General features: G+C 45.6%; 1 protein-coding gene across 15 annotated transcripts in view; it reads right to left on the bottom strand.

Moving 5' to 3' along the window:
* Positions 1 to 551: 551 nt before the first annotated feature.
* Positions 552 to 26,210, bottom strand: part of SEC31A (SEC31 homolog A, COPII coat complex component) — a 48,138-nt gene continuing 22,479 nt past the window's right edge. For 4 of the 15 annotated variants that reach the window (XM_026068438.1, XM_026068441.1, XM_026068444.1 and 1 more), the window contains 15 exons: positions 25,632 to 25,707; positions 24,780 to 24,958; positions 22,854 to 22,980; positions 21,402 to 21,547; positions 19,391 to 19,564; positions 18,544 to 18,717; positions 15,736 to 15,828; positions 14,926 to 15,055; positions 13,528 to 13,884; positions 10,005 to 10,052; positions 8,155 to 8,213; positions 5,687 to 5,959; positions 4,847 to 4,966; positions 2,058 to 2,129; positions 552 to 1,148 (listed from right to left, as the gene is read on the bottom strand). In XM_026068438.1, coding sequence (XP_025924223.1) covers positions 969 to 1,148; positions 2,058 to 2,129; positions 4,847 to 4,966; positions 5,687 to 5,959; positions 8,155 to 8,213; positions 10,005 to 10,052; positions 13,528 to 13,884; positions 14,926 to 15,055; positions 15,736 to 15,828; positions 18,544 to 18,717; positions 19,391 to 19,564; positions 21,402 to 21,547; positions 22,854 to 22,980; positions 24,780 to 24,958; positions 25,632 to 25,707 — 2,208 coding nt within the window. In that variant the 3' untranslated portion in view covers positions 552 to 968. Of the gene's footprint in view, positions 1,149 to 2,057; positions 2,130 to 4,846; positions 4,967 to 5,686; positions 5,960 to 8,154; positions 8,214 to 10,004; positions 10,053 to 10,424; positions 10,560 to 13,104; positions 13,356 to 13,527; positions 13,885 to 14,925; positions 15,056 to 15,735; positions 15,829 to 18,543; positions 18,718 to 19,390; positions 19,565 to 21,401; positions 21,548 to 22,853; positions 22,981 to 24,779; positions 24,959 to 25,631; positions 25,708 to 26,210 lie in introns of those variants that run through there. The other 11 variants (XM_026068442.1, XM_026068446.1, XM_026068445.1 and 8 more) reach the window with 9 other exon arrangements.

Here is a 26,210-nt window from a genome sequence, read left to right as displayed (position 1 = left end):
CCATGCAAAAAGCATGCTTGCAGCTTCACAGCACAGCATGCACTCGCAGGGTAAACGGTGCAGCAGAGCAGGGATATCTAAATTCAGGGGACTGCAAGACAATTTGCACCTTGTTTACACACTGGATACCTACCCTCTCTGTATGGGTRACTTAAACCACTGAGTTATTTCTGCTCTTAGCTTTTAAAAAAAATGCATGCAAATGYGTTCAAAATCCTTGCTAAGCTTTCCCTTGAAACCTAAGTATCTCAATGCAAACATTAAACAGCTGTTTGTGGCAGGCAATGCTTCAGCAGCTCAATCAATGCTGAGAAAATATATCCTTACCTTTAGGATGCAACAGAAAGCCGCCCCACTGTGATCCAGGCTCAAAATCTCTTAAGTTCTACTTCATGAAGACACATGTTAATAAATTAACATTTATTGAAAATATCACATTAGCCTTTATTTTGCTCATCTGCCTCAGTGCAAAATTAAGCTATTTAACATGTGAATTATAATAAGAGAACTGCAAGTAGCTTCATAAAATGAAAGACCAAATACACTTATAATAGGATCAGACTCTTTAATCTGGTGGATATGGAAGGGTGGGGTAGGAAAAAGAATTTGTTTTAGGGTCTGATACGCAACCTATCTTGTTCTTTTAACGCATATATTTATTAAAAGCCACTGTTTAGCAGTATAACATGCATCTAAAAATTGACAATATGGGGCATCATCCATTAAATATACTATCTGTAGACAAGAATCATTAGGGATGAGAAAGATTAAAATGAAAAGAAAAGCACCAGGGCTCCGAGGCCCTTCTAGAATGATGTATTCTGCAGGGAGAGTGTAATGCCATTYGTCAGCGCTCTACTGCGACATGCTGTAAGGACTAGTATTTGGTCCATTTCTTGCATGTTTGCTGTAGATATGCACTTCTTTGGAAAAGCAACCGTCATAGGCTTTGCAAATGCAGGGTTACTTCAGACACCCAATTTATTTGCCTGGGTGAGGACAACTTTCAGAACAGGCATGAAAGCAGAGGTCTCGCTGAAGTTGCTGGTGCTGACTATGTGAGTGTGGATGTTCAGTCCTTCCAKGTAGTTGCGGGTCTCAATGCTCTTCACAATGTTGTGCAAACCACTAATGATGGTTGGAGAGAGCTGCAGGGAAGCCAGGCAAGACAGGTCAACAGAAAGAAACACAGCTGGTACACTAATATTAGAAAAATAAATTCCCTGAGTGAAACCTCTGGCCCTCAGAAAGGTGCAGGACTTCGGTCTTTTAAATGACAGTGATCTTCTGGGAAGTCTAGCCGCTGACTTCAACCAGAAGTTAACTCCCTCTGCAGTACTGCAAACCATTGTTAGCCTTCACTGCCAGCCTGCTGCTGCAATTTCCTGAGCTGGGAGGCCTGCTGTGACCAACTCTGCTGCATGAAAAACATGCAGAGTTAGTACGTCTTTGGGATAGGATTCAAGTTAATCCTTCAGGAAATATGTCCTTACAATGACTAGTCCTCTAGTGAAGTCCTTAGAGATCCAAGTCCAATCCTTTATTCTGCCACAGATCTCCTGGAAGGCTTTGGAAAAATCTTCCAAATACTTACATGTCTGACTTCCAGTGAAGTCAGTGAGCCTCAAATGTCTACACCTTCTGAGATGTTTTGAGTGTAGGCTTTTTGCATGCCTAACGCTCTTGGCTGGAAGCGTGGAAGCCTGCACTGTCTGCTCATTCTGCCATCAACTGGGGACAGGGATCCTCCTGATGCATTCACCTAGTGCCTAAAGCAAGGAGCTCTCGTGTCCGCCTCAGCACGGTCCCTGCACACTGCTATAAAATCAGTGACATGACACCACAGTGCTGAAGTCTGCAGAGGTGCTTGAGGCCAAGCATTCTACCTAGCCATTACTGGGAAATGCATGGAAACATACAACAAAAACATCTGAGGCATGCTGCTCAGAAGGAACAAATACCTTTTACCTATCAGAGAGGGGTCCAAAGCACTGATGGATTTCTTGGCCATAATTTGCATTATCTTATGGGAAAAAAAATGTAAAATCAAAACTTACTGTCTGTTCCCTAAGTTTGTCATATAGAAACTCCAGACGTTTATTTGCATCATCCAGTTTCCTCTTGGTTTGCTGCAAGAGAGGAATACATTAAAATCAGAATAGTGTTCTGAATTTCACTGTTTTTTGTGATAAATGATTTAGCTGCAAGACCACCTGTGCAACACAATTCCTTCATCAGCATCATTTTCCTAACACATCATTTGAATATGTCTGTACTCTTCACTCCTGATTTTGCTAGGAAAGATAAGATGACATCTCTAGCTACCTACAGAGTTGTAAAACTTCAGAGGTATATCCCAAAAGCTACTAGTCATTTGCAAAACTCAGTGGCGTATCTGATATGGTCAATGTGACAGAAGAAGGAAATTTGCTTCTGTGTTTAACTGGAAAGCACTGTTTTTGTTGGGATAGGAGATATTACTGGAATCAAGTATCCAGCAATGCCACTCAGAATTTAAGGCCACATGCAGTCACTGAAGAATGAAGACATAAAACTCAGTCATTTAGAGCAAATTCTAATTATATTTTTTCATCCACTTGTTCTTACAAACAGCTACAGAAATAGGTGGTGTTACTCCAGAATAATCAGAAGAAAAAAACAGTATTCAATCATCCAGGGTACAGTTACGGGAACAAAAACAACAAGGTCAACAGCATTAAAAATGGCATCAGTACATATGGGTATTGGAACTTCCTCTTAAATCAGTATGCACATCAATCCATCTTTACTTATGTAGTGCAACTTCCTCTGGCTACTGGAGAAGTTTCCCTGGATTAAATCATGGCAGAGAGACAGAAAGTGAAAAAGCCTAAGGGAATGCTCCTGCTCAGGTGTGAAGACAGACTGGTGGCTCCCCACTGTGCCAGAAATTAGGGAAGGCTGTTCATATGGGAAAGGGCATAGAGGAGAATACAGCACATGGATCTTTCAGACCATGTGTGGAAGTCCCTTGAGTGATATTAATGTTGTCAACGGACTGAGGCAAGTAAGGAAAAAGTATCCCAGGAAGAGCAGATAAGATACAGCCTTTTGGACTAACTCTCAGATACATGACTTTGGGACAATCGTTTCAAAACTTGTGACAGGATGTGCACACTAACTTCATTTTACAGATGGGTAAACTGAAGAGAAATAAATGTGTTCACTAAACAGCAAGAAACCTCCTCAAGCAAAGGAAATTAGGTGGAAGAAGTGCAAGGAGTTTGTTGTCCTGACCCTCTGCTTCCTGCTCTAGTCCCTAGGCAGTAACACCTTTCATGTTGCCATTTTCCCCTTTGGTATATAATAACCTAGGGGTGCCTGCATATGTGCTGACAATAACTGACACATACAGTCAGGGCAGCACTTCTCATTACTGTGTGCCTGGAATGCTTGCCCAGCCTAAGAAAACCAGRGAGCGTTAACAACAAGTAAGGAAACAAATAGTGCTGGCACAGCAGAAAAGCAATCCTTAGGTGCAGATAGTGCAAACTGAATGCTTTTGTCTTCATTGTGTCCTGGGTATCTGGGAGGAGGGGGGAAATACACTCACAGGAAGATTTCTATCCTCTGTGCCTGATTTCTATCCCTCTGCTCTGCAGGGTATTTTTAAAAAAAGGCTTTTGAGCAATCAAACACTACTGAACTGTACAGGGTCTGTCCAAAAGAAGTCCATGGCCTCCAGAAGCTTCTGCAAAGGAGTGTGTGGGTGAGTAAATAAACTGTTGGGCTGACACCCAAAGGGAACAAGTGGAGCAAGTATGTGCACACCTCAAGTCAAAAGTATGGTGCCAGGTGAAATGGTACAGTAGATGTAACAAAAACGACACTGAACAGCCAGTATACTGCTGTGCTGCCACAGAGCCCTCTGACAGCTCAGCTCCTGGTAGCAATAACAGGAGCACGAAGTCTGTGCTGCTGACCAAGCACATTTAGTGCAGTCCTCTGCACACCACCAGCCTGTCTTTCATCATCAGCCTTTCAGCATGCATGAGCCGAGCAGTCAGCATTTGCACTTTAGGGCAGTGTGTTATTTACTGACCACTGGAAAAAACAAGAAGCTTTGAGATTGATGGCTCATTTACAAAAAACTGTCTGTCATAGGAAATATTTATCCTATCCAGCTCTAGTGGTTGTGTTACAGCTCACAGCCTTTTYGCTTCGCTGCTACCCATTGTTTCCTTTTGAAATAGTTTGTTATCAGAAGTGACACGTCACCAATCAAAACCTGAAACATRTACTCACATATGTGAGCCTCAGCTCAGACATGGCATAACACCAGCTGCTTCCTGCCCCAAATCATGAGCAGCAGTTAAGCACACCAACAAGATGTCCTCTCTGACCAGCAGGGTGTAGGGCATACCTCATCAGTGCCCACCTGGCAGGAGGAAGAGGAGCCCTTTTTCCTCTAAYCACCACAGGGTCAAAACCTCAACCCTAACCAATTCCAACCCTCATTAGGAGAGGGCAGCAGAGAGCTGCACAAGAGGGGGTTGTGGTGGGGTGACACAAYCAATCCCTCTGCGCCCAGAAGCAGCATCATCTTGCTCTCCCCATGAGGAGGACAGTAATGACCCACAGTCAACATCCTCAGGCAGCTGGGCTGTCGGCAGGGCTATGCTTAGACTCAAAATGACCACGTCCTAAGTGCGTGTAGCTTTGCTATGCATTGCTTGTGGCTGCTCGAAGTAGCCCCTAGATGGAAAAAGTATCTCAAACAGGAGAGGCTGTGATAGCTAGCTGAGCAGCAGAAACCAGCACATTCATCTGAACACAGGCCTACTCCAGGAATGCTGCAGAGACCTACCGGATCTGAGGCAGACAGCAGGCACCTCTGGATAAGAGCTTCAAACGTGGTCTTCAGAATAAGGTGCTCCTCAGGGATGGGCTTCTTGGTAATCTTCTCTGTTGGCAGTGCCTGGACATGCTGAAAAACAGAACAGATGAGGCTTTTCCAGGTCATTCTGTGACCCCATGTAGTTTTAAACTAAATCGAGCTATTAGCCATCTTGGCACAATTCCCCCCTCTTCCCTGCGGGTGTGTGGAGGTGACATTATCAGCACCTGCCATCTATCCCTCTGGAGAGCTGCACAGTAGTGGGAGGAAGCACCTTCTTGGTCCATACTGATGATTGTATTAACAGTCAAGGGTTACTTAGCATCTAGGTGAAGATTACTGTAGCAAAGTGCCAGCATGGTGCAAAGCTAGTGGTTAAAGACTGAGCAGTGCACTTTTGAGGTACAGGATGCTACTCAAAGCAGCCAACAGCACTACAAGCTGTCCTGCATGGAATGCAAAAGGGACCTTCTGCTGTCTGTACCAGATACAGACAAAGCAGACTCACCGAATCGCCTTTTTAACCTGCTCTGCTAAACTCTGCTGAGCTGCGGCTGCGCTCTCCCACCTCCATGGGAGCATGGCCTGTTGAACACAGTCGGAACAGACTCCTCACTAAGCAAGGACAATCAAATCCAGCTGGCTTGTACTTACTGCATCTGTTATTAACACCATGTCACTTGCTGGTGTGGACAAGGCCTCAAACAAGTAGAAGAGGTTCTTCTGTTCCATGTCTGGCCAACAGGATCCCAACCCACAAGGCTCCACTGATGTACAAAACGAAACCATGTAGCACTAGGGTTATGTTACCTGGATGGCATTGCCRATTGGGGCTCCAGGGGCCCCCTCTGTGCTGGTTTTGGAGACAGCAGGAGGCACAATGCATGGCCCCAGGGACTGGGGAGCAGGCTGGTACGGGCTCTGCAGCACGGGCTGCCCCGCAGGGAGGTGTGGAGGCTGGAAGCTGGGTGCACCCACGGGTGGTGCTGGAGCCGGAGGCTGCTGCATCTGAGATTGCGGATCTGCCAGCGGGTTCATGATGGGGGAAGTGATGGGAACTGGGGGCATGAAGTTATCAGGGACCTGTGGAAAAACAAACTGTGTGTTTATCCTACCATCACAGCCGCACCACAACTCCCAGCAGAGCACAACTCTTAGCTCCCAAGGACCAGTCTGTCTTCCCAACCCACAGCACTTGAGAGTTCAGCCAGGCACAGAGCCRAGCCCCCAGGCTCTACAAAGAGAAGCGGGCAATACAGGATTTTACTTTGTTGACAAGAACCTGTTCCTCTGGGAGCAGCTGCATGGGAAGAAGCACCTTGGGGCAATCGTGTCCTCCAGCATTCCCAAGCCTTGTGCTCTGCCTGTCCTCCTATCCGCACAGGGCAGGAGTCTGCTTAGCCTGCCCTAGTCACAGGAGCCGAGCATAGCCACTGMAGATCAGAGCAACTCACTCAGCTAAGGGCACAGAACAAAGGTTCGACAGACCAGTACTAATGGAACAACAGTTTGCACTAAAGTTAACTAACCTACACCTAAAGCAATTCTTATTATTGGTCATTATATTTAGATTTTAAAGTCTTATTTTCAAGGCTCCTTTTTTTTTTTTTTTTGGTAGTCTTGTCAATGTAGTACACAGATCACAGCTAGCAACATGTACCAATAAAGCTTTTGAAAGGCTTTCAAGCTTCTGGCAAACAGGTTTGCACTAAGACAGATTATGAGTACATTTCAGATTCATCCCTAAGCATCTGCCAGTCTTTACACATGAGCATTTCAGATGCAGAAAATGTTTTGTAAAGAGAAGAGATGACTAAATAAGATGCTGGTCTGTTGCAAGTCATACAGGAATCCAAACAAAAGTAAGAAGTCCCATGAGAATGTGCACATTTCTCTGGGTGTGCATGGAAAGAAACGAGATTACGAGACACTGAATGCTACCCTGAATCAGTGATGCCAGAATTAAAACAGTGGTTTGGACAGCAAGAACAATACTCCCATTACACCATCAACAACAGTTATAAAAGCAATGAATCACAGCAGTAAATTTCTGTGTGGTGAATAAGTTCTTAGTTAGGAGGAAAACAGTTGGAAATTGTGCGTTGGCTTGAAGTGCAAGAGTCTTCTATATTACAATAGCAGATGTTGCAAGTCATTTCATAATAGCCTAAACCCACCCCTCATACAGTGGACCTAAGGGAAACATGCCAACATTTCTGTGGGGGGTTGTTAAATACTCAGCAGAGCCACAGGACAAACAGCGTGACTMCTCATTTAGAGAGGAACCTACCCTCAACACTTCGCTACAGCAGAAGTTGCAGCTGAGACAAACATACAGCAGTAGCAGACACTGTTTCCAGAAGGATTTTTATCAAGTTCTCAGGTCAGTTATTCTCACTGACAATGTTCCCCCTCCTACCCAAGAGCCTTGACATCTCTGAAAGGTGGCATGCTGACAGCTGTGGGACAAATGTCAAGCACTGAGGCAGACAGGAGCATGCAAAACTTCCTCTTGCCATCCTCCAAAAGCTTCTTCATCTTGAACCCCAGAGACCAAACCCCAAAGGTAGAGACTTTTGCCTCCACCTTCACCCACCTTGCTGCTCCAACGCCCTTGCCCTCCCCACCATGAAAACGCTGCATAGCCCTGACTGACCTTTGCTTCCCAAATGCACTAGGCTCAGAGAGCAGCAGGTGACACCGCTGCGGAAATATTCTAAACTAAAGCAGCACAGGGGACAAAAAGGCTCACTCTGCTCTGTGCCAAACATCCCCAACTATTACATCCTGCTGCAATCTGAATCCTTTTTACTAAACTACATTGTCTCTATCATGAAAATTGTCTTACTCTCACCAGATCTCCCARGGTCAGACCCTTAATCAGGATAAATTGCTTTCAGCTCCAGCAAAGTCAGTAAGCTGTAACAATTTGCACAGCCTCGTCATTTTGCTTAAGTATCATCTCCTGCAAAACTCATCTGCTTTACTGCAGATAAAAATAGTCCAAGGTATTTTCTTCCCTCAAACCAGGATCAATGTCGTTATTAACAACAACTTAACCAAAAAGCCACTGTCTCTTTAGAGACTTAAATATTTTGAGGGAGATGATGCATATTGGAAAGGCATGAAGGCCATTTCTGTTCACGAAGTACAGATTTTGTTTGCTGCTAACCCTTCTTGTTTCTTCTCCTGTCAACAAATTTCTCAGGAGCAAGCTAAGTTACTGCTTTTCAAATGGACAACGCTCAATTGCATTGAGCTGGAGTTTCCCAGACTACCTTCTTCTTCTTGGCAGTTCTGTTCAGAGCAGGAGGGTCATTCCAGCCGTTCTGAGGCCCTGGGACAAAAAGGGAAAAAAAGAGACTGTAAATATCTCGGAGGAGGGGAACGAGGCCTCTTTGCTGCGCTGCCCCTTCAGAGCTCAGCCAGGACTGCTCTGCGCCCCAGCTGTATCATCGGAGGTTTCGCGCTGCTGGGCAAAGCCTGCCCCTGCAGGTCTGCCCTTCACTGAAGAACAGTCCAGCCCCTGAGCTAGCCAGGGCCTCCTGAAGCCCTGGCAGTTAAATCCTCCGTGCTGTCTCTTCCTCTTCCTTACACGCCATACACCCTACTGGCATCTACTAAAGTAACGTTCCTAGGAGCAAGTGTGAAGAACCAATTTAGTAACCTCTTCTCCTGCAGGAGAAGAATTTTCAACAGGCTAACCCTGTGAAAAGGCAGGCAGTTGCCTACCATGGCCAAAATACAGCTCTGTTAAACAGGCAGCGTGTATTAATATAGCTTCACAGTTACTGGTGAAGGTTTCTCCCCACCCTTACGTTAGAACAAATCAGAGCTGTTTTCTGAACGTTTTTTGCATGATCACTGTAAYGTTATCATAAAAATTGATCAGCAACAGAGACCTCAGAAACCGTGGGGAACACCGCTAAGTTGCACACGTTTCCTGAGTGCTGCTGCTGTGATTGTACACTGCGATAGCTTTTTCCATTAAAATACACTGTGTTCCCAGCAACACCACGAATATCGAAAGAGGAGGCATAAAAGGCAACAGGAGACTTGAACATTTCCAGTCAGATTCACCCAGCCACCCTAGAGACACAAAGGAGCCATAAACCAGGTTTCCCTGGCCAACTGCATCAAATTTATGAGGGCTTTGTGTCCTGAGAGCAGAGCAGAGCTGCTGGGGCAAGCTGGTACAATCTAGCTCTTTGCATCAAGGCCAATTCATTTGAAACAAGAAGAAGAAAGGAGGATGTCTGTGCAGAATCACTTCCAGTCAGTCTGGTTTTTTTTTTCTTGTAAGAAGCCTTAAGCTCTTCAAAGAAAGTGCACGCTGTACATCTGCAAGATTTGTACCCCAAAGCTCAGGTTAGTGCATTAGAAATGGTTCCCATCTTGTCACGGAGCACATGTAATTGGGATCACAGCATTTTTATCTCGGCATTACTGCAGCCTCACCGAGTAATCAGGATTTATTGCACAAAGCCACGGAAAGCCAACAAAACCAAATCCCCGCTCAATGGACTTTTTTACCACAGTGTTTTTCACTTAGCAGATGATAAATTCACTTTACATAGCAAACTGCAACATCACTGCAGAATTAGCTTGTCTTGAAATTGCATTTGTTCCTGAGCCTTTTTTAAATGAGTTCCATATCCAGAATATGTTGAAGGGGTCAATGAAAAACAAATTAAAACCCCTTTCACATCTGATTTTTCATTAACCAAAGGCAGTGCCACCTCCTGACAGCCATTTGTTTCAGGAGCTCTGCCCTCCCTATCCAGAACATCCCTTCCCAGAATATTTCCAATATAGGAAGTCTAATTTCTGCAGTGCTGATAATGAAAATACATTATGAAAACCTCCTGGACTGTCACTGCTATTAATTTCTTGGAATAATTTGCTTTGAGGAAGAAAAAAAAAAAAGGCAAAACAACATTCATTTCTGTGGTTAAAAACTCCAAGTATGTTGTTATTGGTTTTAATTAAGGCATTAAAAATTGATTTGATTAAAATGTAATTGGCAAACAGCATTGCATTTCATGTTCTCTGAAGAATGTATGCATTACTGATGTCTGTTGAATTAATTTCATGTAGTGGCTGTAATGATTTTCACATTATGTGGTACCTAGTTCACCTGGCAAGGGAGAGGCCTGGTCTTGAGTTGGCAGGTTTTCTGCAGATAAAAACGCAAAGAGAGCTAAAAAACAGTTTCTGTTTAAAAACTAAAACAACCTGTCTGTCATTTTTAATTAGCAGTTTAGTTTCAATATGCAAGAGAAGTCAGGAGAAAAAAAATGCTTCACCTAACTACAATGCCGATCTAGAGAAAAAACAATTGTTCAACCCATCCTGTGGAATGGCTTTTGTCTGCTTTCCCTGAAAACAAGCCTGGATCTCTTCCCATGTAGTAAATCAGTGTTTCTAGTTGTTTCTAACAAATGTTGCAGAATCCTGGCCCACTTGTCTGTTCTGAATTCTCACTTTCTATTCTTACCAGCCAGTGGAACTGACAGACCATTACTCAGTCTCCTCACTGTCATTTTACCTTTCTAGAAAGCTTTTAAGGAGATGCTTAAACTACTTGACTTCAAGGGGACGTCAGGTTTTTCCCTGAGTCAAGGCTTTCTCTCGTCTGCACCCAGCATGGCAAAAATGTCATGTTCACAGAGGAGCTTTACACCTGCGTGAAAAGACAAATTGCCTGCTCAAACTGAGATGCAAATCCAAAAGGCAAAACACAACAACACTCTGCCATTTTGAAGAGGAGAAACAGCAGGATGAGACAACTACTGTGGAATACTCGGGTCCCTGGGGTGATTTTAATGCATTTATAGTTCTAGTACAAACACTTCACTAAACTCAGATCTGTGCTATTACTATTTCAAACAAGATGCAATACTCTGGAAATTAAAACTGTCTTCAAAGCAGGTTCAAAGATCTTCTGTTGCCAAAGTGAGAAAGGTTGAAAATGAAATTAAATGTGGGCTTAGTTACTGATGGAAGCTCCAAGCAGTGCTCAACATACTCATTTTTACATACATTTGCAAAAGAAACCAGGGCAGATAAGAGAAAATCAGTTCTGTAAGTAAGTACAGCTTTAACTGCATGCTAGTTCAACGGCCAGATGCTTTCCAAGACTTCAAATTGCCAATTCCCCCCCCCATCTTAATGAATCACATTTGCAAAGTGAACATAATGTTCCCAAATCAGATCTTCGTAACACACAAGAGCACAGCAATTCAAAGCCAAGATGGGCATAACTATMTGCTCTGCACCAAAACATTGAGAGTTACAGGTAAGATCTACTTGTGGCTATAGATTTTTGTTAGCTCTCTATAATCATATACAAAGGCATCTTTAAGTGACACAGTGCCCCTGAAAAATTCGTTGATGGTTAATTATATACTGTGTACTTTCAGTATTTAAGAGCAAGTTTTTCCTCTTCTTGTTTATATGATCTTTCAAAGGAGTAACCTAAAAATCTGAACAGGACAGAGTGTGCTCTTAGCTCTATCTGTCTAAACACTTCTCTCAGCTGCAGGTAGACAGCTGCGTTTCAGCAGCCTGACCCCATGGATCACACCTAGCCACGGACCTCATGGTGCACTGAAGCCCACCCCTTTGTTTAAGGCCAAGGCTGGTATTCGCCAGGAATCAGACTTTTTTTTTTAATGMCGAGTTTTGGTTCCTGAAAGCCTGATGCTTTGTACTGGCTGGCCGCTCATCACAGCTGCTGGGCAAAATGCAAACAGTACCAGTAATTCTCAGAAAACTTGATAAAAAGCACAGTACAGACAACTTTTAAGTTTGAAATGAAATCTGGCAAGGCAATGCTGATGACTGATTCAATTTTTCTTCTACTAATATGACCTAGGAAAGATATGTCAGACCACAGTCAATGCGGACTACGCAATGGTTTTAGAAATAGACCAGTATTGTCATTAACGTCCTCAATTTCTGTTGTCCAAAACAGAGTGCCCTACCACTCAGAGAGCCRTATGGACTATATCACTTCACTGTTAATGCAAGAAACTTAAGTGACAAGTCTCTGAAGTGCCTGCCAGTGACGCAAACACAGTAGTAAAATGGATAAGAAAGAATAATTTTCTTGTTCCTTGCATTTATTTGAAGGCACAGAAGCAATGCTGTCTGCATTGTAATGTGCTGCTCCACGTCCCAGGCTTAGGAAACTTTCCAACAACTCTTCTTCTACACATTTTAATAATCCCTCTGACAGAGATATAAGTTACACTTGCCCTATCACGTGGAGTCAGGAGAAGTCCCACTATTGTATCTCAAAGGGGAGGAGAGAAGACACCAAGTCTGGCTGCAGAACAGAGGGAAACATCAACTACCTCAAAAAAGGCTGCTGCTTACTTGGCAGCCATGGCTGCCACACTGCACTGATCTTCTTTTGGACAGAGCCCAGGACTGCTTCTCTCTTAAACATGCACACGTGTGCCAACACTGTCACGAGCAGCATAGGTTCCCAGCCTCACAGACAGCAGGAGCATCTCCTTGCAGAACCTCTGTGAYCAGGACGAAGGTAACGAGCCTTTTCTGCACTGCCTCACCTCAGCAGACTTTTAAGAGAAGAGGGAGTCACAGTGGGGTCCTTAAGGCCTGGCAGCAGAGACACTGTTCCTGAAATACCCCTCAAATCCTGGCTAATATTCCCTCTGCTCCCTACTGCCAGATGTGATCCTTGGCTCTCCAGCTGAACCACCTGGCTATAAAATACATGTTTAAAACAGGACCGCTCATAATTCCTCCGCAGCATGACATATTCAAGGCTACTGTTTCAAACTCAGCTGAGAATCAAACGCTGCTAATGAAGACTCAGGTCTGTTATCATGAGCAAGGTCACCAGACCACAGCAAACAGTTACATTCAAGAACTCCTACGTGTCCCAGGGAGCCATTCTTCCTCACCTCGGCAGCGTGCTCTTACAATGCATGCTCAAACATGCTCTTATGGGCTAGCGACATACACATGCTTTAGATTAACAACTCAGAAAGAGGCCATATAAAAGCATTTCTAAATCACTTCTGATCATCTTTTAAGGCATTCACAGCTACAGTAAATCCCATCACATTAATGGTTAGGAAAAAAATAATGAAAATGAGGTGATTCCACAGAAAATGCTTTTTGAATTAGATATACAGCAAATCCTGGGCTTGACCTGCCTCTTACAAACAGGAGATACACTGAGGAATTACACTTACAAAATTGTTCTGCAAGAGAACCCAGGATTTTGCGCTCCAGCCACACAGCAGTTTGGTGCTGGCCTCACAACATTAAAACTGTGCCACCATCCATCATCAGTAGATGATAATCTCACAACGACATGGTGCTGTAGCACTGTGTCTTAGGCAAGACAGACAAAGGCTCTGTGTCCATGGCAAGGTCTGACTGAGAGAAAAACGACTGCCCACACTGCTGAGGAAGCATTCACTGCAGTGACATAGCTGTATTACTGCCAGATGCAGAGGAAAAATGACGTGTTTTAGAAATGCTGTGAATTCATCTCAAAGCACAGGCAAACTTATTGTGGAGCATTCACAAGGAAAACACGCACACATAACCCTGAGCGAGCAAGCAAAATGTTCTCCCTTCCCTGCTTGCCCTCCCCCCGTTCAAGCGCAGACCTGTTCTCTGGGATGCAGGAAGATCACTGGTTGCAGGCAGAGTACCTGTTGGTCCAGTAGGTAATGCATAAGCCACAGAAGTTGCTGGAGGTCCTGGCCTGCCATGCTGAAAGGATGCACCAGAAGGAGGCAGAGGGAAGGAAGAGGCAGGATTCAAGCTGGTTGGAGAGGGCTGAGGTTGCCCAGGGTACAGCGGGGAGGGCATGGTGTGGGAAGGGGCAGATGGTAAGTATGGATGGGTAGGGTTAGGGGCAGGGTTAGGGTAAGAGGCTGAAGCAGGGGCAGTGATAGGCTGCTGAGGCTGATAGACAGCTGGTCCCCCTGTTCCAAAAGAGTACTGCTGTGTGGCCTGATACGCTACAAAGGGGGAGAAAAGAAGAGATTCAGTCAGTAACTTCATAACAGAGGGGGCAGGTTTCATCTCTCTCTCTGCTTCCTTCATCATCTGACCCTCCTTTCTTCCCGTACCTTCCCCCTCCAGCTGGTTATCCGGTTATCCAAGTCCCACTCCTACATGACCACTTCTACTTGGAGGACTGCTCAAAACCTCAACTGCAGGAGCAGGGAGCCAGAGAAACGACTGCCTTGGCCACAAGGACTTCCTTCTCTCCCTGGACTCGCTGCCTGGAGCTGCCACTTGAGGCGGTGTTGGAGGGGCAGGGCACCGCTGCTCTGGGTGTTTTCTGCAACACTGTAATCCTCACAGTGCCGCATCCAGGAGGAAAAACGCCTGTCCCAGATTTGCACAAGGAGAAACTCCACACCAGGGAAGTGAACGGCAGTCTCTGGAAGCCAGTGCAAGCTCACAGCCTCTCATGTCAGGCCCTGAGGCTTAACTTCACTAACCCTTCTCTGACCCATCTGTGTCCTTGAACCATTTTCTTCTAACTTCTACCTGTACTTCCAGACTCCTGCTCTGAGTATGCTACTGCACTGTCCCCTTCCTAGCTCATCTCTACCACTGCCCTTATCCCCCATTTCCTCCTCAACCCCTCTCCTTTCTCGACAGGCTCCCAGTGAGAATTGTTTAGGCCCAGACATGCAAGTGAGCTGGGTCCCTGCTCGCCAGCTCTGTGCCATTGCTCCAAGACTCACTTGGGGGTTTGACCCCTACACAGCTTTAGGAAGGGCCAGCTGGAAAGCGAGTCTCAAATTTGTTGGCAGACACCTTCTCAGCAGTGAAGGCAGTTTCTGACAGACGGTACCTGACATCTGGTCCCCACCAAGAAGCAAAACCCTCAGAAGCAGTATGAGGAGTCTTCTTGCCCAAGAAACAGAACTGGTTTGATTTAAGTCCTCCCAACCCCAAGGAAGGGACTGGCTTTCCCCAGGAAACGGGGCCTTCTTGCCCAGCTGGCCCACCTGTGCGGGAGGGACAGGGGAGCTGCTGCTACTTACTCTGTGGGTACGGTGGTCGGGCCCCCGCTTGCGAGTACATGTTATAACTGGAAGATGTGGCTTGCTGAGGTGGCATGTTGGGGTTAACAGCACCTGGCATGATAAACCCTGGAGGAGGTGGGTTGTCTCCCTGCAAAACAAGATTGCAGTAAAAAGGGAGGGGGAGAGAGAGGATTTAGCTGGCAATGGTAACGCAGTGGGGAAGCAGAACTGTAGTGAAATGACCAGCTCCCATTTAAAGGCCTTAAACCCCATTCCCTTTAAGAGCCATCCACACAGGAATAAATAGCTCCAACCATCCCACTGCCTTTGGATACCCAACATTTTGCCCTGCGTAACAGGGAAGCACAGTCGGAGGTGTTAAGTGTGATTTCAGTAGCAAAGGATCACGCAACTTCCTGCCCCAGGAAGAGGTTCTTGTGTAGCACTATCTGTTACTCAGTGAGTCAGAGATGGCCCTGCCAGCCACAGCTTTCAGCTTAGTGACTCAAACATAAATTCTGATACTTCTGACTTCCGTGGGAAAGAGGAAAGGAACAACTAGTATCATCACACTTCAAATATTCTAGTGCGGGGCAATAACTGTGGAGCTGGGGGGCTCCGGTCACACAAGCTCCCACATGAGGCTTCTCAGAGCCACTCATCTGGGCAGCAGTGACACATGCAGCATAGGACGCAGAGGGAGCAAAACCTGAGCAGACTTGGAACCTGTTCCTTCCGCCTAGCTGCAGACTGCATAAAGCACAGACTGCACCGGGTACAGATCAGAGTGAAGCAGGGTCTCACAGAGAGGAATAATGAAGGTTATACCTGTGTGTCAGAGGGACAGCCTGCAGGAGGATGGCTGGGAAGGGCAGTAGGAGTTTTGTTACTCCAGGTAGTGACAGTAGGGGCAATTCTAACCTGAATTGAACAAAGAAATACCAATCATGGAAAACAAAACAATAAAAAAGTCTAAAGGGTATCACAAAGTGCGATGCAAAGAGGTGAATGCAAAAAAGTTTGCATGCTGGGACTTCTAACAGCCATAAAATCAAACTGATGTAGAAAAAGTGTATTAAAGACAGACTAAATCACTGTGCACTGAAACTGAAGTGACTTGCAGAGTGAAGACAAAGCATAGAGGAGGGGGTAATTACAACAGGCTGTGGAGCAAGTGCAGTGTTACACATGCCAGTAAGCCAGGGCTGCCACAACATTGCTATTACAAAGCCCTCTGGTATCACATTTTCCTAACTACTGCAGAAGCTCCCCCCCCCCCCCGGCTACTGTATAGCAGGCACCAAGCATCACTAACCCCCACTCATACGTTACATGTCCCGTGTTAAATTCAAACATACTGCCTCACACAAATGCAGTTTGCTTAAATTAAGCTTAAGGCCTATTAAAAAAAAAAAAGTTAAAACCTGAAAAACAGCTCTCCCCCAAGCATCTTTCTTAACGATACCCAGCAGGTCTCCACAGACCCTGTTGGGTATCAGATGCCTCCTTTGCTAAACCTGCCTTATTTGCCACCCTGAAGCCCTTCAGCTCCATACCACTGTCGCTGCCTTCCTGATGGAGAAGAAGGCAAGACCCCCCCATGCCTGCAATGCCCCTGAGCGAGGAGGAGCCGTGCCAGGCAATGGGATGCRCACCCTGGGCCAGTCAGTGGTGAGCAGCAACATGAAAAAGAGCCTGACACCTCCATCTTGGCAGAGTGAAAGCCACAACCCTGAGGTCCTGGCTGGTTCCGCTGACTTCAGCGCACCTACTTCTAACACTGCACAGTGCCAGGCTAATGTTGTAATGAACAGCTGCTGTCAATGTCTGCATAACTCTCATCACTGGAGTGATTTAAATGATTTTTCCTTCTCCTTTGATACTTGTTCTTTTCAAACTAAAAATAGCATGCAAAAATCCACGACAAAAGGAAATTGAAGTTTAAGAACATGTTCCTATTTGGGACAGCAATTAAGCAAATGCTGCCTTGAGCTGGAACAAGCTGATATATGCACTTTAAGTGGAAATCAAACAAAACAAGGATCATATTAAGACTCAAATATGTCATTTCTTCTCTTTTCTGGTTCAACATACCACTAAGCCCTGTTCTGACACAGCCCTGTCCACTTCAAGCCCTTCCTGTAACTCCTGCTCAGCATGAGCTCCCTGGAAAGCCAAGAGCCAGAGAGGGTAACTCACTGGCAGTGTGCTCATGGGTCTGTATTACACCCAGGCTTTCTATCATGTGCAGGGCTTTCTTAAATAACTTGAGGCATTTCTAAAATGGTAGGAAAAACGTGAAATCGAGATTTAAAAAGCATTGCTAAGATCACGCCATCTAGAGGAAAGCTGTTTTTTCCACAGTCAAAGAGGAAGGACACACTGCAAATATGCAGCATCATCTCTAAATGGAATTCATTGGTTACAAGAAGGAAGGTCAGAGACACAGAAAAGGACAGCTGAGGCAATTCTTGGCAATGATACGTTTAAAATCAGATATAATGGTGTTAGCAAGGTAATGCTCCAAGAACGGGATGAAGGCTGAAGTCTACCTTGTTAACACCCTGGAGAGAAGGCAAAGGTTTCCCTGCGAAGGCATCCACAATCATCGATACAGAGAGGGAGAGAACAAACCCCACCACCACTTCTCAGCTATTCTTTTTCCCTCCTGCCCCCATTTTTCTGGCAAGTGGTGTTTGAAGGGCAGCACTGGCAGCTTGTGCCCATCTCCTCTGAGTAAGGACAATGTCCACATCACTGACATTCCTGCTTTCAAAAAATCCCAGCCCAGAGTCCCTTGTGCACAAAAAGGCCAGCCGCTCTCCAGGACTTGGCTGAGTGATTTAAGGACTTGGCCATGCTCCTTAAGTGGACGCACATCCAGGGCTGCACACCATGCCACGCTCCAGCGATGGCCAGCATCCTGCCATGTGGTCTGATGCAATGCCATCCTCGGGCTGGCAGTAAAACAAGGGCATCTGCCTGCCTCATTTCTCCTCTTCCTTCCTGCATGCCCTCCAGCTCCCTTCCTAACCCCGTACTCACCAGCTCTACCTTCCAGCACAGCTCACGCTCAGCTCTGCCCAGGCCTGCCTCACCCCTACTGTCCCACCCAACGCCCATGCTGCCAGACCCTGGCAGGTGGCTTTCGCAGTAAGCCATCCCAGCAACGACCGCAGGAACATGCCTTGAGTTTGCTACTGCTGCCACTCAAAAACTTCTGCAGCCAGCACTGGAGCAGCCCGTGTGGGAGTGTGGGGGAAAATAACCAGCCCCAGAAGAGGTTGCTGAGTGGCACAAGCGAGCCCCAAGGGCTGCAGAGGTGGGGCGAAACCAGGGACAACAAGAGCAAGCAAGAAAAATGCCACGGCTCTTTCACACTGTTGTCCCTAGCACTGAAACACCTTTTCAATGAAAAGGGGGAGAAAACTGCTCTCTGGAGCCAGGCTACTTGACAAGGTGTTTGAGAGATGTTTCCAGAGAAGGAGTAAAGAGAGGCACAAATTAATTCTGCCCACAAGGCTCTTGGTGGGTACATCACACACACACAGCTCAGATCAAGAGAAAGGAAAACCAATTGCTCTACCCATCATTTTTCCAGAAGCCAAGCACAATGCCCCTCCATAGACCACTTACCTGTTGGTAATACTGCTGGGCTGGAGCTTGGGGTCCTTGCATCTGTCCAGCCACAGAGCCAGCTCTTGCTTTGGGCATGGGCTGTCTCTCATACGGTGCCTTCAGGGCCTCCTGGCCCACCGGGAGCTCCCCTTGAGCTCTGCAAAGCCTGTCCCGTAACAGCACAATGTTTGGCTGCAAACAGGAGAGCACAGCACAGGAAGGTCAACCGTGCCGCCTGCCATCCAGCGCAAAGCACCAAGCTGCCAGCTGGCCATGCACTAGTGAGCTCTATTTCAGAAACCTGCCCAGCTGTATTTAACTGAAACAAGTTTTTTCTGCAGGAGAAACATGGCCATTTGACCTGCCTTACATGCGATTTAGAACCTAGCCCCTGCCTCCCACCTTGGGCTACACATTCCCAAGCTGGCCTGCCCATGAACGCCAGCTCAYAGAGGAGGGGAAATCAAAAGAAAAACCACCAAGTATCAAGATTCATGTTTCACTGCATGCATGGGTTGTAGCAAGGACAACTGCCTCTTCAGCGGTCACCGGCTGCAGGACAAGGCTGTGAAACAAAAGTGGAGAAGAACGAGGTCGCGCAATTCTGCCAGCTCCATGAGACCAACACAGGAACACAAGCATGGTGACAAAAGGAACCAAGTGGCACGCAACAACCAGCCTGCAAAACCCAGGATTTGTAGCAAGGGTACCTCAGGAGAGGCAAACAGCCTGACCATTGCATCCTGAGGTATGTTTCAGTAGCAATTCTGCAGGTTAAATGCACTACACAGATCTCTGCTTGAAGTGAGCCTGTTAAGACAGACAAGAAGCAAACTGGAAAAAAAAAGGGGGGGGGGTCATGTACCTGGTTGGTGTTTGCAGGGAGAAATGTCAAAGCTGCAGCAATGCTGCCCTGCGCAGCCAGGAGATTGGCGTACTGGCTCATCTTCTCGGCCAAGAGGGCTCCCACAGCATTAGGGTCCACGGCCTGGGTGAGCTGCACGGCTTTGCGCAGGATCACAACTTTCTCTATTAAGTCCTGGCAGATCAGGATAAAGAATAAGGAATGAGGACAAGGAGGTGAAGCAGACACGGGCTAACCGCTGTCTGTGTGGGCTGCTCCTCGGGTCAGCGCTAGCACGATTGTCTCCAAYGATGTAAAGGCCAAACCAAGCACATGGATGGTTATGGTCATGCTGATGGTTATGCTCACACGCTTTCCCAGCACGTGAGATGACAGAACAGCAACCATACACCAAAAGCGCCTAATGGCAAAGCCAGCAGTGTGCTGTGTACAGCTCAATGCYGAAAGAAGTTCATTAAAACAGGATTTCAGGGCCCTAGCAGCAATAAGCACATTCACCAAAAGAATACCCTTTCATAAAATGTTTGGTGAGAGCCAAGAGCATGGATGGCAAACATCACTCCCACCACAACACCTCTTGCTATTACAGCCTTGGGCACCTCATGTTCCTTCATAGCATTCTAGTGGGTAAAGCCTAACCACCTGAAGTAAAAAGGATCTAACACTTCCTTTAGAAGAGCTGTCTACAGTTTTCTGTAGACAATCACCAGCAATCCTCCTTATCTTGTTTTCCTTCCATGCTCCCAGAAACAGTCACTGTTAGTTGGGTCTTCTCCTAGCACTAAGTAACAGAAATACTTTCTGGTCTGTTCTCTCAAGTTGTGCTATTTTCTTACTCATTGTATTAYATTGAAGGTACTGCAAATGCTAATTTTTCAATATTAACATGCAGTCCCCTCTTCTAAACCTTAAAATAAGAGATGAGTACACCACAGAAATTTCAACAATAGATCACTAATGAGGACTGTTTACTGACTGTTCACTAATACATTCGTATTTTTCCTAACAAATCAGTACCTTAAGAGAGTCAATAGAAAAATCAAGGTAACAACAGCTTCTGGGACTTCCAGCAATTCCATATCATAGTTAACAAGCAGCCTAATTATAGCTCAGATATGATTTTTCAGTTTTACTGTCTGAGGGAGGAAAGCAGCGCAATCAAAATGCAAATTCAAACTGAAGGTAAGTCTTTAAGAAAGTCACCACACTCAAGAGACGGGTAAGTAGTTTTGATTATCTGAAACTGATCTAGAGAAAGATAATAACATAAAATTCAAATTACTCCAGTTCCTTCAATTTACTGAAGATACAGACTTACAGCACTGTCAGGTAGCATTACCTTAAGCACCTTCTAAAACTGGCCCTTCAAAGGCCCTGAATAGATGGAAGAAACTAAGATGGTATTATAAAAATAAATTATTCAGCAATTGCTTCATCTTACTATCATCAACCCTCCTCTTCTCCCAAAACATTCCCTATATGCAACATACTTCACTGCTGGAAACTAAACCCCCAAGATGCAACCCCTTACATAAAACCCTCATGAGAAACTTTAGAAAGTTCTTCTCCAGAATTAGCTGTTATATTTTTTTTTAATTTCTTCCCCTAAATGTCTAAGCCATCTATTCCAAAAGGAAAAACGTCCCAGTGTGCACCTATTGCAAAATAGGTGAACATTTCAAAGCTGCTTCTTTCCTGAAACCATCTATTTCCTGCGACTACCTATACACCTTTCACACCGAAAGCATGTAAGCACAAGCACCCAAAGAACCGAAGACGCCTGGGCTGTCAGGCTTCAGAATCCATCTTCCCATATTGTATTTGCATGTTAATTCTACTAAACCACCGATTCCAGAAGGAAAAGGCTTGCAGACTGCAATACATGCAGCTATCAGACAGCAAAGATCAGCACTAGATCACTTGATTTACAATTCAAACCCACACGTACCAGTACCATGCTAAATGGTCTCAGTGTGTTACTCCCAGTATCTTTCTGCACACAAATACCAACCTGAAGGGACAAGGGGCTGTTTCCATTCTGAGCTTTGGTCCAGCAGGCAACGAGCTTTTCCACGTTGCCAGCACAAATGTAACAGAGACAAGCTTGTGTCTGCAGAAGGCTGTCCCCCTCACTCTCCAGTCTGTTACCCAGGAGATCTAGGAGAAACACAAAGTAGATCCCCGTGAATCACCCCAGATATCCCTCTGTCACTGCCGGGGCAGGGAAGCTTACAATGCCTTTGCTCAGCACAATGAAAGAGAGACTGCCTCTGGGCTCCGCCTGTGAGGACAAAGTGTCCAGCACCGATCCTCTCACGGGAACCCAGGGCACTTCACACCATTTCATGCAGTGGGCACAAGGACTTGTCAAGCGCTTGCAAGCTTGAGACGTGTCAGAAGACAGACTCAGCTGACACAAGTAGGGTCAAGAGGCCCCTCTGCCACCCACTTCTTGCATACCCTCATTCAAGAGGGTGACCTGAGCGAGCAACTGGCCAAGGAACTGCAAGCAATGAAGCTGTGAGACCGCTCTGGGCTGATGTGCACACTCTAGTGAGTCTGTACAGCTCCACAGACACCACRACTGGCACGTGAGGGACAGAGGGGTGTCAGGCACGCAGCTCCCTTGCAACACCCTGACTATCAGCAATAAGCTTTCACAGGGGTTCAACAACCCAGCCTGGCTGCCAGCCATCCCACATGCAGCGCAGGCGTGTTAACCGGTAACTTACTGGACTGTCAGGGCTACAGCAGGCAGCACTGCCAAAAGAAGGCTGGGTTTCCTCAGCGCGCTTCCTCAATTTCTCACCTTTTGGTGCTTGGCAGGTGTCTTAGGGCATGTTTCCGAAGCACAAGGTAGCTCTGAGCAGGGGTAGGCTGCCTGGGAGAGCTTGAGCAGCCCTGAAGGGCACAGCATGATGTGCTGCAGAGACAGGCCCCTCCAACATGCTCCCTAAACCACCCATGTCCACAGAGACAGGGTCAGCCCTGCAACTCATCTGCTCCAGCATCTGCGGCAGAGCAACAGAAGGAGGACTCCTTCCCAAGAGTCAAAATGCTCTTACGAGAGAAGAGCAAAATGCTGCTCTGCTACATTTTCACTAACATCCCATGAAGAAGTCAAACTGCTCCCTTGGCTGAGGTGACTGCCACCTCATCAACATCACTGTTACTGGTCTCAAAACAACGGAGACTGGTGGCCGTGCACAGCATGGCCAATGCTGAGACCCAGCTGCTTACAAGGCCTGCCCTGTACCCCCTAAAAAAACAGGGAATGTGCTGGGAACACAGCACCTCAGAGGTTCCTCTCCTCCTTTGCAGCAAAATTCAAAAGCTGTATTTTTGACCCAAGGAGCTATAGCAAGGAATTACAATAATTCACCTGAAGGAAAACTGCAGAAAAAGCATAGTTTTGCTAGAACTAAGTGGAATAAATGGCATCCAGTTTGTAAAGTGTCCTTACCGCAAAGGGCTGCAAACTCCTCTGGCCTGGCATAAGTCAGCACAGCAGCCAAAGCCTCTCTCCAGTTCTGCAGATCACAAGACTGCACAATCTCCTTCCAGTTCTTTGTTACAACTGCAGTGATAAGCTGGACCAGAAGGAGAGAAACCACAGTAAGATCCTGGTAGGATTTCCTTTCTTTTTGGACGAAGTATGTTTTGTATCTATTCACGAGTACTCATTGCCACAGTATCCAGGAACAGGGCAGATACCGCACAGCAACTCAAAAGCTCTAAAGAAGAATAAATTTTGCTTTAAAAAGAGTTTTGTAAAAATAAGAAAACAAACTAAGGTAACACAGTCAGGGTCAGGGCAATTATCCTTACTATAAAATATGCAGCTAAGGAAAACAAACATTTGCAGGCCAGGCTCACTACAAATGGTTTTCAGAATTGTTTTTGTAGATGAAGATGACTTACCAGGAATGCAGCTATAAACCTTCTTCGCAAAACCCAGCAAGGAGAGTGAATTTTGTTTGTCAAATTAACTGTTTTGCTCAGCTTTAAGCTCTTGGCCTTCAGCTGACCAGTGAAGGGCAGTTAAAAAGGCTGCTCTAAAGTAGAGGCAAGCTGACAGCAATACCCCATGAACTAACTGCAAGATCCCTACCTTTTGCTCACGCACCCAGCCTGCCAGGCTGCAGGTCCACATATCCTCAAAGCCAAATTCCAGTTTCTTCTGTCTCAAACTCCGCCTCATACAAAAGAGGAACTTGACAGCTGTGCTCCTATTTAGTGAGCAAAGCCCTTGTAATGCCACCTGAACAACAAATGCAACCTAACTACAAGGTCACCACCCATTTGTTAACACAGGCACAGATAAATGGTCAATTCTCAATAAAAATGCCTTTCTTCAAAGGATGAATTGCAGCGAAGAACATAGTTCCCACTTGCTACAAAATTCTCTTTCCTTTGTCTTAGCCAAATACAAAAAAGAAGTTGGAGGAGAAGAAATCCTAAAGAGTGTCTTAACACTTCAGTTTCTCTTCACTTGTCCAGTACTAGAAATGCAAACTGTTTGTAAACAGGATTGTAGAAAATGGTCAAATTCTTGCTTACAGACCCTGGCTTGTGGTGCTAGGTGCTTTCTTTCCCCAGATCACTGTGCTTTTTGACCTTCAGCCCTGCTCCAGAAAAGCACTTAAACACATGGTCATTTTAAAGGCTGCCTCCTGCTACTGCAAACACCCTTCTTGGGCAATGGACTAGTGAAGTGACATGTAGCAACTTCCTGCCTTCATTATTAAGCCAACTGCCCCACGCTCCTCTACGGCCACTTTCCCACTTCATCGTTCTGCTGCTGTTCTCACGCGAGTGCTGAGGGAGAAGCGTCAGTGTCAACAAGCACTAGCATGGCAGAAAGTGGAAAAGAACGAGTAAGCAGCTGGCCACGACATCCTGTCTCCTAGACATCGGGTGATTTGATTAATATGCCCCAGCTCTGCTTAGCTATCCTCTGTGCACGCAGTGAAACCAAGCATCGGCAAAGTCTCCGTTGCGATCGATCACAGGCAGGAATTACCGTAACGCTACAGACACTGAGCATGGGCCTGTGTGCAGCACTTGAAAAGTGTGTCAAGATAAGACATTAAAGTGCATGCTGCTTAAGATGTTTATCTTAATTAGGGAGAACTGACTATCATATATGCAGCTCAAAGAAACACTGGAAATAGTAAGAAATCCTTTTTCCCAGCTAGCGTGCCTCTTCTCTCCTTTTCAAGAAAATACATTATAAACAGTAAAAAATCCTTCCGCTCATTCTGTGGATGACTAACACGTATTAGGTTCTCGCAGAAAGACATCTGTAAGATGTCATGGAAACTTACAGCATTAAATAGGGGTTGGCAAAGGTCTCCAAACAGGTTTCTTTCTAGCTGAATATACATACCCTGGTAATTTTGCTCTGTATCTTAGCGAAGTATTTTTCCTGCGTCCTAGAGAGCAGCTCTTGTCCGCCTGCGATGGCCAAGATAATGGCATCTGCCATACGGTTATCGTGCAAGCAGAGATCTACTGCGCTCTCAAAGTTACCCGTCAGCAAAGCCTGGGTAATCAAACCATCCACATCTGCAACAGGAAAAAGGAGTGCATTTTCAAACAAGTGTACAAAATTCAGTTAAGGATGCAACAACAAGTGATTTGCCCCAGCCCTGTTCCAGGCAGATATTTACAGGGATGCTGAAGTTCATCTCCAGTCTCAAACACCATAAGGTCAAGGCCAAATCTGATGGGACACTTTCAAGCATCACTTATCTTGCTGCTGGAACAAGATGTTGCTATTTCATACATGGCACCTTTCCGAATCACCTCTGAAACAACTACCCTGCACACAGTGCCAGAAACAAGATTATATGCAGACAGGGGTCAAGGGCTTCTGTGTTACTCAAGATACCCTGGGAGTTTCTGCACAAATACCAAGGTTAACACTTCATGCCTGATCAGGCATGTGTTCTTTTAAGGTATCAAAAATCACTTTCAGGGTAGCTGCATTTCAGTGGTGGGGCATATGAGTGCTGTATACTTCCTTGCCTTCCCTCAAGGACCTGCGTTATGAAGTGCCTTGAGACTGCTGGAAAGTTAACGGAGTCAGAGGCAAATAATGGTAATCCTTTATAATCTGTGCAGAAGTTTTCTTCTCATGGGAAAACCAGTACCAACACCAATATTTATAGATATCAGCACATATAATGAAATTAACAGGCTTTTTTCTTTCTTTTTTCTTTCTTTTTTTTTTTTTTACCTCCATTAACAGAAATGTTAAATGTCTTCTTTGCAGACACTGAATCTTCAGGTTCTCGTTTATGGTCCTTTAACCTCTAAGAAAAAGGAAAGGCACATTTTTTCAAATTCTGTAAACATTTGGGATAAATAAATATGTTTAAAAATATGCATCTTGCATTAGACGGTAAAGGTATACTTTCAAACTGCCATTCCCCTAAGAGATCATTAACTCAGAAAGAAAGAGCATTATCCCTGTCATTTGTTACAACACTGTTTCAGCTCAGAATAATCAACTTCCCCTGGTGCCTGCACAAAGCCAAATCCTGAGCACACTGAGAAAGTCCTGGGCTTATCAGAAGACCTCCAACGTACGTCAATGCACGATTTTAAAAACACTGTTCTGAGTGACCAGAGTCAACCGTATTTTTAAATAGATGCCAAAGGGAAAAAAAGACTGGAAGCCCCAGATTTCTTTCCAGCAGGGTAAGGTTTAGGCAAGCCTGAGTTGTGCCTACATGGAAATCACAAATAGCAGCAGCCAGAAATCCAGGTACTGACCTGCACAGGCAAACATGCCCATGCACACACATGCCACCCC

Source organism: Apteryx rowi, unplaced genomic scaffold (assembly GCF_003343035.1).
Source record: "Apteryx rowi isolate R43461 unplaced genomic scaffold, aptRow1 scaffold_270, whole genome shotgun sequence".
In the NCBI taxonomy this organism is placed as follows: Eukaryota; Metazoa; Chordata; class Aves; order Apterygiformes; family Apterygidae; genus Apteryx; species Apteryx rowi.
This window is presented reverse-complemented; position numbering and strand designations above follow the sequence as displayed.